This window comes from Hippocampus bargibanti, linkage group LG18 (assembly GCF_051943395.1).
Source record: "Hippocampus bargibanti isolate YZ-2025 linkage group LG18, ASM5194339v1, whole genome shotgun sequence".
Classification (NCBI taxonomy): Eukaryota; Metazoa; Chordata; class Actinopteri; order Syngnathiformes; family Syngnathidae; genus Hippocampus; species Hippocampus bargibanti.
Window position 1 is genome coordinate 14863974 of NC_142751.1, and position 13656 is coordinate 14877629.

A 13656-nucleotide genomic window follows, 5' to 3' on the forward strand; every position below is an offset into this window, starting at 1 on the left:
AAGGTCCCTCGCCGTTCGCCCGCCTTGTGCCGTCTGTCAGCTTTTCCGAGGGGCTTATTATCACTTAATTGACACAATGGACAGTTAAAGGACAGCCGACACCATTTTTTTGTTTCCTAACTGACATCAGAAAAACGTTTAGCATCTAAAATACACAAAACACGCAGGATGATATTTTTCCACAAGCTGATAAATTCCTTACACGGAGCTTTGTCGCCTTCTTCTACCTCTTTTTGGTGCTACACGAGGTTTTCAGACCAAAACACATTGATGTGATGGAAGGACTGCTACAATGTGTCCTTTTCTTCGGTCAGGGGCGTTCCTTCAGTGACGTAACGTGAAGACTCGTCGCCAATTGAAAAACAAGACTTCCGGAATATTCAGCGCGAGTCTTAAAAGGTAAAATCTAGCTATATGCGGTGGAATCTTTGTCAAATACGCTCAGTCGAAGTCATTTGAAGCCATTTTACAAATTATGGACACAACTTGTCCAGAGGTGTCGGTTGTCCTTTAACGTTTGACAGCTGTGCCAACGTGAGCTCTTGTCCCTGTTCCACAGGCCATAACACCTCAAGTGTAAATAAAGGCAACAAGAGGGATGTAACCTTGACTCCCTTGTCAGCCGCATTGCACTCCCCCCTTCCCTCTCTCGTCACTGTCATCATCTTCTCGGCGGACAGCGGGGAAAAGAAGGTGACATGGAGGCAACACGTTGATTGAGAGGCTCTATTATGCGTCAAGTTAAAGGAAGGCGGCGTGATGGATGACACCCGCCGCCGCCGCCAGTCACCTTCAGAGCGGCGGCCGGCGAGGATGCGCTTTCCGATTCCTCGACGACGGCAAATGACCTGAAAATCCCGCTGACATATCCGAAAAAAAAAAGGGCGAACGGGAGTCGGGCGTAGCCTCGCGCGCATGACGGCCCATTTACAAGAAAATAAATTCATATTGAAAATCCATTTCTGGTTTCGGGGAAGAAGGGAAAAAAAAGCAGCGTTGTGCCCTCGAGCTGCAAGTTTAAGGCCTAATTGTCCCCTTTGCTGTGTGGAGATGCTAATTAATTGAGCGAAGGCGAAAAGACCTTGGTGACAAATTGAATTAAATAAATGTTTGCCACAGCCTAGCGAAGCTACTCGCTCGTATAAGTTGGGAGTCTCGCTGCGAGGTTACTTCAGCCAATGAGCTACTCTTACACCGTGAATTAGCAAGACTGCCAGCGGCACACGTTCGTGCTAATAGACGGCTAACGCTAACTGTTACAATATGTCCTTCATTCACAGTCACTAACTATTAGATGGACCATGAATTAGCAAGACTGCTAGCAGAGCACGGTGAGGATCACATTCTTCGATTTCTCCAGTGCCTTCAACACCATCCAGCCCAGTCTACTGGGGGACAAGCTGCAGCATGCCGGAGTCGACCATCACCTCACATCCTGGATTACAGACTACCTCACAAACAGGCCACAGTACGTGAGGGTAAAGAACTGTGAGTCGGACAGGCTTCTCTGCAGCACCGGAGCGCCGCAGGGAACAGTCCTGGCTCCATTCCTCTTCACCCTCTACACCTCGGACTTCAACTACAACACCCCAACCTGCCACCTTCAGAAGTTCTCTGACGACTCAGCTATTGTCGGCCTCATTACAGAGGGAGACGATAGGGAGTACAGGGGACTGACAAAGGACTTTGTGGACTGGTGCCAGCAGAATCACCTCCAGATCAACACTGGCAAAACCAAGGAGCTGGTGGTGGATTTCTGCAGGAAACAATCGTCACCTGCACCATTGAACATCCAGGGTTCGGACATTGAGAGGGTGACCTCCTACAAGTACCTGGGTGTTACTCTCAACAATAAACTGGACTGGACAACAAACACGGATGCCCTAATCAAAAAGGGACAGAGTCGCCTCTTCCTCCTCAGGAAACTGAGGTCTTTTGGAGTTCAGGGGTCACTCCTAAAGACTTTCTATGACTCTGTGGTGGCATCAGCCATCCACTATGGCATTGTCTGCTGGTCAGGCAGCATCACCACCCGGGACAGAAAAAGACTGGAGCGCTTTGTCAAGCGGGCCAGTTCTGTCGTGGGCTGCTCGCTGGACTCTCTTGAGGAGGTGGGCAACAGACGGACGCTAGCTAAACTAAAAGCTATGACGGACAGCCCCTCCCACCCCCTCCTGCCCATCCTGACAGCTCTGGGTAGCTCCTTTAGCCAGAGACTATTACACCCGCGCTGCAAGAAGGAGAGGTACCGCCGCTCGTTCCTACCGACTGCTGTCAGGCTTCACAATTCCCAATGATCACATGTGAAAAAAAAAAAAAACAAAAAAAAAACTGGACACTTGTAAATATGGGTTGTTGCAATATATCTAAATGCATCTCTTGATTCTGCACTATGTACAGTCTTGTTTATAGAACGGTTTTTGCACATCTACATTTGCACAGTATACAGTTGACATTTTTATTTTGTTATGCTTAGAATATCTTGTTTTCTATCCTTTCACTCCCACCCCAACCCCATCCCTCTTCAATTGCTGCTGTGGACTGCAAATTTCCCCATTGCGGGACGAATAAAGGTATAAAGGTATTCTGAGAACCCGTTCGTGCTAATAAATAGCTAACGCTAACAATTATTATATGTCCGTCGTTCAGACTCACAAACTATTTGATGGACCATGAATTAGCAAGACTGCTAGCACCCCACGGTCATGCGAATAGACGGCTAACGCTAACAGTTACTGTATATCCTTCGTTCACAGTCAATAACTATTTGATGGACCATGAATTAGCGAGAGTGCTAGCAGCATCCGTTCGTGCTAATAGACAGCTAAGGCTAACAGTTACAGTATGTCCTTCGTTCACAGTCAAAAACCATTGGATGGATCATGAATTAGCAGCACACGTTCATGCTAATAGACGGCTAACGCCAACAGTTACTGTATATCCTTCGTTCACAGTCACAATCTATTTGATGGACCATGAATTAGCGAGAGTGCTAGCGGCACACGTGCGTGCTAATAGACGACTAACGCTAACTGTTACAGTATGTCCTTCGTTCAGTCACAAACTACTTGATTGAGTCCACTGGACAAATGCTGGCAAGTGTAACATTCTAGTTAGTCATTTATGATCATTCCTCTTCCACGCACTGAAGCTAAAGTTAGCGGTAGCTAGCTTTCAATTTAGAAGGAAAACCGGGTCATTGGAGGAAGATTTTTAGTCAACAACGTCAACTGTAAGATGAATCGTTGGTGGTTTTAATCATGACAAAGTGAGTAACGTTGGCAGCCATCACATAAAGGTGCCACTGTATGTTTATTGAGAAAAGAACGATGCAAAAGACAAATATTTCTCAAAGTCAAACGATAAACTATTTCCGCCCCCCCAGTAAGAGCCAATCTGGAGTCGTTTGATTGGCGGCGAGAGGTTTTTGCTCTCCGAGCTAGCGTCTAATTACGAGTCAGCAGGGAACTGTGCCGGGTGGCGCCGGGTTACAATGCCCTGATGGACACCAAACGAACAAATTATGATGGCCTTCTTCTGGGCGACATGGGGTCAAAGGTCACTGACAGTTCAATTTCCCCTCCAGTAGTCGCCCGGGTCGGCTAATTATGAATGAAACACAATCAGGATCGACGCTGGAAGAGGTCCGCGGCTACGCTCAAAATGTTATTAGAGGGGAGGTGGCCAATGCGAGAGTGGGGTGAGGGGTCGCGTGGGTCAAAGGGCGTGACCGAGGTTAATCTTTGATAAACCGGCGGTAATTCTCCAAAAGGTCCCGCTCGCCGCCACCGTGGGGAAGATTGCGCAGAAAATAGAAATGACACCAGGGGGCCAGATTGGTGTGCGCTCACATATCAAAAGGTGAAGTTATTTACCCCGCTTGCGCGTATTTGGCTTCTAAATCAGATGCTGCAATCTGCATTTCTAGTGGTTGGCCTTCACCCCCCCCCCCGCTCGGCAGGCCCAGAGCGACTGTCAATCATGCGGAGTGGCGCGCGAGCGGGGAAAATCAGAGTCGCAGACAGAGTGCGTAAGGTGAAAAGTGTGTATCCCAAAAATTAATTTTCCATCGGGAACCATTAAAATGAGAATAATCCGTTCCCGGGTCCCCATAAAACATAATTTCCTAATTTTCTAAGCCTTAGAACTACACAAAATATACCTTATTTTATGTATAATAAATGTGCTATTGTGTTGTAATGAAAGAAATACACTGCACTGTATAATAAAGTAATTTTATTAGCATTTGTGATGGTGTGTTAATGGAATGGGGGAGGAGGTCAGAATTGCTGTTTGGAAGGAGAGTACCATTCCATAAGGACTGTAATTAAAGAAATAAACTGTACTGTATCATAAAGTCGTTTTATTTACCTTTGTGATGGTCGTTGAAGGTTTGATAGAATGGAGTGGCCGGTTTCATCAGCATTAAACACTTAGAGGGGAACGGAGGACAAAAACAAGTTGGCTGCCATTTTGTTGTTTGGAGAACGGCCCTACTCTCTCTCTTTGCCTTGTATCAACACTTGTGCATTGTGGTATTGATTACACACTTTAAGAAAAAGAACATTTTTGTTTGGTGGTGTTCCTATGTCACTATGCGTTGGAGGAAGATAGAAAATCCACACGAGTGACACCCGGGAAATATGAAGAACGATCTGGCCATTTTCCGTCTCTTGTGGGAAGCAGGCGACGGGATACAAAGTACACACTGCGGCCGAGAGACAGCTGGAAAGGTCGACCAACAGATATACACAAAAAGGACACGCGCATCGGGGGGGGGGGGGTAAACAGAGAGATGGAGGGCGTGGCGTGGCGTGGGGGGAGAAAAAAAAAGGTCCGCCGAGCGAAATAGAGTTCAAGGGTGCAAGCGAGACAGGCGGAGAAAAGGAAGGCATCCTGACGGGCCATAAATAGAAGGCGTCAGAAAAGGTCAAATACGTCAGCTTCGGCAGGAAAAACATTCCGCCGGGATAGAGAAGCTCATTTCGCTGCCGTCGCCGCCACGAATAACAGACTCTCAGAACGCCTTGATGGAAAAAGTACGGCCTGACACTTTTTATAATGCGGCAACACTCTCACGGCCTCAGTCAAATACAGTGATACCTCGGTTTACAAACTCCTCGGTTTACGAACATTTCAGTTTACGAACGTTAAATTTATGAAAGTTTTACCTTGGCATACAAACTATTTTTCAGGATACACACGGAGTGCCACAATGAGTGATGTGTTGTTCGCGAACGAGCCCGTTCTCCTAACAACAAAATGGCAGCCGGATTGTTTTGTCCTCTATTCCCCACCCCCAGTCTTTGGTTAAAGCCACGTGATTGGTCAAGAACGCAGCAGTAAGGGGAGGTGGTTTAAACACTAAATAGACAGGCAAATGACAGAGAGAGAGAAAATTGATAGAAAACAGTGAAATTTGGACTGGTTTCAACTTTGATCGTTCAAAGGTAAAGCGTAGACTGCAAGGTTAAAATATCCCATCAACCAGGCTCCACAAATAACCTGCACAGGCCATCTGTACACTTGATGCAAAAAGCTATCAACCCAGCTAAACAGAACACAATTGATGAGGAACTAGGTAAAATTATGGCAGAGAAAGCACCTACACGGGATCATTCCTCAAGATGGTGAAAGGCTATGTTCCTCAAGTGTTTAATGCTGATGAAACCGGCGACTCCACTCCATCAAGCCATCAACGACCATCACAAAGGTCAATAAAACAATTTTATTATACCGTACAGTTTATTTCTTTAATTAGAATACCATAACACATTTATTATACATAAAATAAGGTATATTTTGTGTACTTTTAAGGCTTAGAAAATTAGAAAATTACGTTTTATGGGGACCTGGGAACGAATTATTGTTATCTTAATGGTTTCTTATGGGAAATAATTTTTGGGGATACACACTTTTCGCCTTAAACACTGTCTGGGAACCAATTACGTTTGTAAGCCAAGGTATCACTGTACCAAAACACAAACAAACGAACATGCAAATTCACACACACGCACTCGGCTCACCGGCGTGGCGGTCGCGGAGATGGCGGAGAGTGAAAGTCCTTCCAGGTCAGACAGCAAACTGGAGGAGAGCACCGCGGATTTGGTTGTGTTTGTGGGCACTGGGCAAACTGAAAGGAAACAAAAAAAACATATCACGTGCAGTAAGAACATGACGTCTGTGTAAGCTCTCAGTCGTACAGGAGTGATCCATCGATGAAAAGGTTTCTTCAGAAGTCATCTGTACTTCTCTGAAGGTGTCGGGCGTTTCGCTTCTCATCCAAGAGGCTTCGTCAGCGAACTAAAATGTTGCTGGTAGCACTGTGTTTGCTTTCAACATTTAGCTTGTAGCAGACGTGCACATTTCACCACGTATCGTCTCTGATACACTGGTGAAAAGGACGCTTTGGTCCTCTCCTCTTTCATATAGAACGGCTTCATACAACAAAGAGGGTGAAGAATGTGTTTAAGATTAATGACATATTTGTTATTTAGTTTTTTTTTGTTGTTGTTTTGACTTCAAGATGGCGCCACGAGAATGGCTGCCTTTACAGCAGCTCCTGTATTTTATTTTTCTACTTCTTCATTTCCTTTCCTCTTACTATCATCACTTTGCTGCTGTGAAATATAAATTTCTGCACTGTGAGACTAATAAAGGCTAATCCAGTCCAATCTTTCATTTATTTATTTATTTATTTATTCATGTATTAATTATGTATTAATTATGTATTATTTATTTATTCATTTATTTTTGGCTGTGTGAACTCACAGTCGTCAAGATCCAGCAAGGAGACTTCCTTCTCGGATGTGATCTCCACCTACAGCGTGAATAGACTGAAGGTTAGCCTAGTTAGCATAGAAAGCTATGATGTAAAAACAAGTGAATGCATGCTAAAAGCGTTACCGTGGGTTTGGCGTGTAGATTGTTCTTCCTCTGTTGTTTTGCGGCAGAAACCGAGTCCGAGTCCGAGTCGAGTCCGAGTCGGACTCTGACGAAGAGCTTTGGTCCGACGAGTTGCTAGCTTCCTGCATGGCCTCGTCGCTATCGTTATCGGAGTCGCTGGAAGACAAAAAAAAATGCGGTAGTAGCGTCAGACGAACAAAAAATGTACCCAAAATGCATTGCGTGTCTCTTTCTCGGTCAGGGGCGTTCCCTCCGTGACGTCACGTAGGGCATCGTCATCAACTCCTACTTTCCGATCCATTTGAGCTTTTTGAGTACCTGTCAGATGAGTTTTGCTGGTGTTTCTCCGCCTTGGCATTCTTGGTCTTTTTCTTGGTCATTTTCTTATTCTTCTGATCGGATTCGTTAAGGCTCTTGTCCGATTCGCTGGAACTTTTCTGTGAGTCAGTGGAGCTCTTCTTGGACTCATCGCTGCTCTCATCCTCTTTGTCGCTGCTGCTTCCAGAATCTGATGCTCAAGATTGGGTTTGTATGATTAAATAATGGGGGAATTATTACAATAATAATAATACATTTAATTCATAAGCGCCTTTTCAAAAGTATCTCAAGGTCAGATAAGTTTTTCTGTGGGTGAGCAGCGGTAGTCATACACGCCAGCGTTCACTCAACCCAGAAGTAACTCAAATAGACGGAAAGCTAGCTAGCTAATAGATAGCTGATAGCCAGGTAGCTAGACAGCTAGATAGCTGTACTCTATAAGTAATAGATAGCTTGATAGCTAGCTTATTTAGTTACATTCAGTGTATTAGCTAACTAGCTATCTATCTAGCTATCTATCTATTCGCTATCTGTGTATTTAATAGTGGCATTCGGTGTATTAGCTAACGAACTATCTAGCAAACTATCTATTAGCGCCTTTTAAAACTCGCAAGGTCACTTTTCAGTCACAGGATAGGTTTTTCTGTGGGTGAGCAGCAGTAGCCACACACGCCAGCGTTCACTCAACCCAGAAGTAACTCAAATAGATAGAAAGCTAGCTAGCTAATAGATAGCCAATACATAGCTAATAGAAAGGCAGCTAGCTAGCCAGCTAGATAGCTATAATGTATAAGTGATAGCTAGCTTGATAGCTAGTCAGATAGCTAATATACATCAAATAGATAGCAAATAGATAGACAGGTAGGTAGCTAGTTAGTAGTATCGGATTGGAGTATTTCCATTCTTTTATGCCACCATTTTGAATGCATATTGCCTGTTAATGTTCCTATTTTTTAATACCAGCTATGACCACTAAATAATCATTTGTGTTGTGAAACGAACCTTCACTACTGCTGCTATCGCTGCTGCTGCTACCGTCGCTGCTCGAGGCGTCGTCGTCCTTTTTGTCTTCGTCCTCATCAGAGTAGAATTTGTCGTCCAATTGGGCCGCTTTGGTCTTCCCGACGAGCGCCGCGCATTCTTTCACCTTGGACAACGCACAAGGAAGAATTCATGTTGCATTCAGGGCAGCTGATGCTAACATGCTAACACTACAGCTCATGTTTCAGACAGTTTCAGAAGGTCCCGCCCCCTTGTTCGTGACGTCACGCCAGGACGTCTTGCCTTGCTCAAGAATCAAAACAATGGCTTCAGATTGGGAGAAGATGCTTTCTTGTTACTCATCCAGTTATGAATATGATTCAAATAGTTCTGAAGAAGAAAGCATAAATGTTTGCAATCCATTAAAGAAGTCCTTCCGTGTCATTTTGAGGCATCTGGACTGCAATGTAGCGTCCCAGAATATGCACAAGATGGCGCCCAAGCTCCATTGCAAATGAGCGGATTTGTCTGCTGGGAATTTGTGTCAACTAGTATCAAATAGTAGTCTTGGTGCAACACACAACCATTCACCATCGCGTTATTTATGTTTTTTCCTTCTAATTTCGCCACCAACACGGATCAACACAGTGTTTTCAGACGAAAAAAAGTATCCAAAATGCATTGTGTGTCGCTTTCTCGGTCAGGGGCTTTCCCTCTGTGACGTCACGTCAGGCATCGTCATCAAACTCGAAAACAAAACTTCCTGAATATTCAGCGTGTGTCTTAAAACGTAAAATATAGCTACATGCAGTAAAATCTTTGTAAAATAAGCTCAGTAGAAGTCACTTGAAGTGATTTGACAAATTATGGACACAACTTGTCTGGAGGCGTCGCTTGTCCTTTAAGCATTTATTTATTTCACAGTGATTCCTGATGAAAAACTTGAATTTCTTCCAACGGGTAATTTTAAATAAAATAAATAAAGATGACTATTATTATATTTTGTGGGATTTATAGGAAGAGTTACTTACCGGTTCAATGACCTCCACGTTTCTCACGGTCTGGTCGGGCGCCTCAGCGGGCCAGTCCGACAGCTCCTGGTATCCGCTGGCTTTGCTGTTGAGGCTGTGAGAGAGCGTGCCGAGTTGGAAACGATCTCGATCTGCGAAAAGCGACAGCGCGAGAAGAAAAAAAAAAACCACACCAAATCATAATAAAACGGACGCTTGGAACTCGGCAAGGTAGATCCGATGAAGTGGTTAGGGCAGGGGTGTCAAAGTCATTTTTTTGCCCGCCGCGGGCCACATTGTAGTTATGGTTTCCTCTCGAGGGCCGTTATGAATTAGAATGTTTAATGAATGAATGAATAACTACTTTTCAAATTTGAAGTCAAGAATAATGACTGTTATTGTGGTTTACATCCAAAAATATGACATTTGGTTCGGATTTTAGCAAGCATCTTGAAATTTCACAAGTTTGATTTGCTTTCACGGACCGAAAAAAAAATGATGTGGGGGGCCAGATTTGGCCCGCGGGCCTTGCCTTTGACAACCATAGGTTAGGGGTTATCATGTCGTTTGTGCAAAGTACCTTTAAATGCCGATTGGAGCACGGGGGCGGGTTTAGGGGCCAAAAGGATGCGACGGGCGTACTTGTTGAGGGCGCCGCTCTTGTAGCTGGGCACGATGAGCTGTCGGATAAAGCGGGTGCGATCCCGGATATCGTAGTTCTGGTCGTACTTGGCCAGGTTGAGGATGTATTGGGTCAGCAGTTTGGTCTAGAGAAGACACACAATAGCTAGCAATCTCGATGGCTGGCTATTAGCTATCTATTGGCTATCTGGTAGCTAGCTGGCTAGCTGTGTACAGTATTTAATAGTGATTTATTCAGTGTATTAGCTAACTATCTAGCTAACTAGCTAGCTAGCTATTAAGCTATCTAGGTGACTAGCTATCCTGCTAGCTAGCTATTAACTGGCTAGCGAGATTTCTAGCTATTAACTTCCGGGTTGAGTGAACGTTGGCGCATGTGGCTACCACTGCTCACCCACAGAAAACTTATCCTGTGACTGTAAAGTGACCTTGAACATTTTAAAAGGTGCTTATAAATGAAATGTATTATTATTATTAATATGTATTGTATTGTATTTTGTACAGTCGCCTCCGTTTCAAACCCAGATAACTCCAGTGCCATCTAACTTAGGAATTAACTCCTTTCATGAAAGAAGAGAGTCTGAATTGAATGTTTATGTAGTCCTAAAACTTAATATTCTGTAGGTCCTGGAATTGGAGTGAAAATGACAAAAACCCTGGCACTGGAGTGAAGACATTTTTGCACGTGGTCTGGCAGTGAATGAGTTAAAAGGCAGACATGTTTTTCTTCTTAGCATCGTCATACCTGCTTGGAGTTGGTGAGGTAGAGTTTGGCCGCCAGGTTGACGGCCTGCAGCTTGACGATGTCCTCCTCGCTTGTGAATGTTTTGGCGATCTTACGCAATACGTCGGGCGCGATCTTGGGGACGCGCTCGCAGTATTCGCCCATGAGCCACAGGATGCTAGCGCGAGCCATGGGCACCTACGGGAATCCAGGCGGGGTGTGGATTGAGCAGCACATGGGTTAAATACAGTGATACCTTGGCTTACGAACTTAATTGGTTCCCAGATAGTGTGTAAGGCGAAAAGTGTGTATCCCAAAAATTAATTTCCCATAGGAAACCATTAAAATGAGAATAATCGGTTCCCAGGTCCCCATAAAACATCATTTTCTGAGCCTTAAAAGTACACCAAATATACCTTATTTCATGTACAATAAATGTGCTATGTTATTATAATGAAAGAAATAAACTGTACTATATGATAAAGTTGTGTACTATATAATAAAGTGTTTGAAGGAGCTCATCTTCAAAGTTGTGATATTGCAACAGCAACAGATGCAAGCAGACAAACTAGAAACGTCATTAATAGCTGGTTCACTCGCTTGTCTTTTCATTTCAAATTGAACTGATAGCTAGTGCTGGTTATTTGTGGAGCCTGATTGATGGGAATTTTAACCTTGCAGTCTACACTCTGCCTTTGAACTTAAAATGTCACTGTTTTCTATCCATTTTGTCACTCTCTCTGTCGACTGCCTGTCTTTTTAATGTTTAAACCACCACCCCTCACTGCTGCGTTCTTGACCAATCACGTGGTTTTAACCGAAGACTGGGGGCGGGGAATAGAGGATACGTCGCCTGCCATTTCGTTTTCGGAAAACGGGCTCGTTCATCACTTATTGTGTCAGTTCCGTGTGTATCCCGAAAAATAGTTGGTATGCCAAGGTAAAATGTTCATTAATCACGCCCGTGTGGAATCTTACTGTGATTTTGTCAAAGAGCTTAGCCATGAGCTTGATGATCTCGCTATGTTGGGTGGGCTGGGTCAACAGCAACTTCCTGATGACCACCACGCTCTCGGCCACCACGCCCTCTGTGTGGCAGAAACATTCGGAAGTTGCTAATACAACCGCAGAAGAAAGATTAACGATGAGGAAGATAACGAGAGGCGGCCATTTTACCATCTCTGTTGGATAGCAGCAGCACCAAACCGTTGAGGCAGGTGTCGGTCACCTCGGCGATGTTGGCGGCGCATCGTCCGATGGCTTGGATGGTGGCCGCCGCAAAGGCTTTGTCCTGGCTCTTCACGTACGTCTGTTGACAACAATCAATGTCAAGGTCCTTGGCCTTTTTTGGCCGTCGTCCACATGCCAAACCTGGAATTCTCTCAGGATGGTGGAGATGTTAGCCTCATTGGCTAAATTGGTCAGGATCTCCAGCTATAAAAAAATAACAAAACAATATCTTATAATAATAATCATAATAATAATACATTTCATTTACAAGCACCTTTCAAAACTCTCAATGCCATTTTGTGAGATAAAGGAATTTTGCACTAACTCATTCACTGGCATTCCCGAATATATTCGGGTTTTGGTTTTTCTTGCGCTTGGTGATGATAAAGCGCTGGACAAACCTCTGGCAATGTTTTGCAGCTTCCACGAGAAGGCAGTATTTGCCCATGTTAGCGCTTTGTTATAATAAAAAAATAAATAAATAAAACAATAATAAAACAATAATAATAATAATAATAATAATAATAATAATAATAATAAATAAATAAAATAAATAAAAAGCTATCTATTCACTATCTAACTGACTGGCTATCTAGCTAGGTATCTGTTGGCTATCTATGAGCTAGCTAGCTTTCTATCTATTTGAGTTACTTCCGGGTTGAGTGAACGCTGACGTAAGTTTTGAAAGGGCTTCTAAATGAAATGTATTATTATTGCAACATTCTGTGGGTCCTGCAATATGAGTGAAAATGACAAAAACCTTGGCATTGGAGTACACACATTTTTGCACATTGTCTGGCAGTGAATGACTTAAAAAAAAAAACAGATCATACCTTAAGTGTTTTGATGTGCGTAGTGTCCGTGGATCGTACGTAGAAGCTCTTCATGAAGGGCTCAAACATCCCCTGATTGCATATTTTTAAAAATGAAAAATAATCCAAATAACTACGACGGCCTTGCATTTGAACGCCACTTTACCTTCCTTTGAATTGACATGGTGGCGATGTTCTGGAGAACCACGTACTGCACTTCTCTGAGGAACATGACGGAGAGGCGATCAATAAATGGCGATCGGGTTGGTGGTGGAGGGTGGGCTGAAATGTTTACCTGTGGCTTCTCAACAGGCGTACGAGAGATTTGGTCACCATGTTGACTTCATGTTTGGGCGCCAAATGCCAGTAAAGCTGAGCCACCGCCATCACCACCTTAAAGAACAAAAAAAAAACACGTTGTTGATGATTGATTACAGTGACACCTTGGCTTACGAACGGAATTGGTTCCCAGACAGAGTGTCTAAGGTGAAAAGTGTGTATCCCAAAATGAAATTTACCATAGGAAACCATTAAAATGAGAATAATCCGTTCCCAGGTCCCCATGAAACCAAATTTTCTAATTTTCTAAGCCTTAAAACTACACAAAATATACCTTGTTTTATGTATGATAAATGTGCTATTGTATTATAATGAAAGAAATAAACTGCACTGTATAATAAAGTGGTTTTATTGACCTTTGTGATGGTCGTTGGTGGCTTGATGGAATGGAGTGACCGGTTTCATCAGCATTAAACACTTGATGAGGAACGTAGCCTTCTTCTTTCACCGTCTTCAGGAATGATCCCTTTTAGGTGCTTTCTTTGCCATAATTTTACCTTGTTCCTCATCAATTGTGTTCTGTTTAGCTGGGTTGATAGCTTTTTGCATCAAGTGTACAGGTGGCTTGTGCAGGTTATTTGTGGAGCCTGATTGATGGGAATTTTAACCTTGCAGTTTACACTCTGCCTTTGAACTATCAAAGTTGAAACAAGTCCGAATTTCAATGTTTTCTCTCTGTCATCTGTCTGTCTCT

At 43.7% G+C, this 13656-nt stretch overlaps 1 protein-coding gene across 1 annotated transcript in view; it reads right to left on the reverse strand.

The window, feature by feature from the left end:
- ap3b1a (adaptor related protein complex 3 subunit beta 1a) overlaps positions 1 to 13656 on the reverse strand; it is a 37653-nt gene that overhangs the window by 15803 nt on the left and 8194 nt on the right. The window contains 15 exon segments of the mRNA XM_089019692.1: positions 6027 to 6133; positions 6772 to 6820; positions 6907 to 6975; positions 6978 to 7062; positions 7225 to 7414; positions 8227 to 8371; positions 9237 to 9367; positions 9796 to 9982; positions 10603 to 10779; positions 11560 to 11669; positions 11758 to 11890; positions 11953 to 12015; positions 12645 to 12716; positions 12790 to 12844; positions 12919 to 13016. Of these exon segments, the coding sequence (XP_088875818.1) occupies positions 6027 to 6133; positions 6772 to 6820; positions 6907 to 6975; positions 6978 to 7062; positions 7225 to 7414; positions 8227 to 8371; positions 9237 to 9367; positions 9796 to 9982; positions 10603 to 10779; positions 11560 to 11669; positions 11758 to 11890; positions 11953 to 12015; positions 12645 to 12716; positions 12790 to 12844; positions 12919 to 13016 (1671 nt within the window).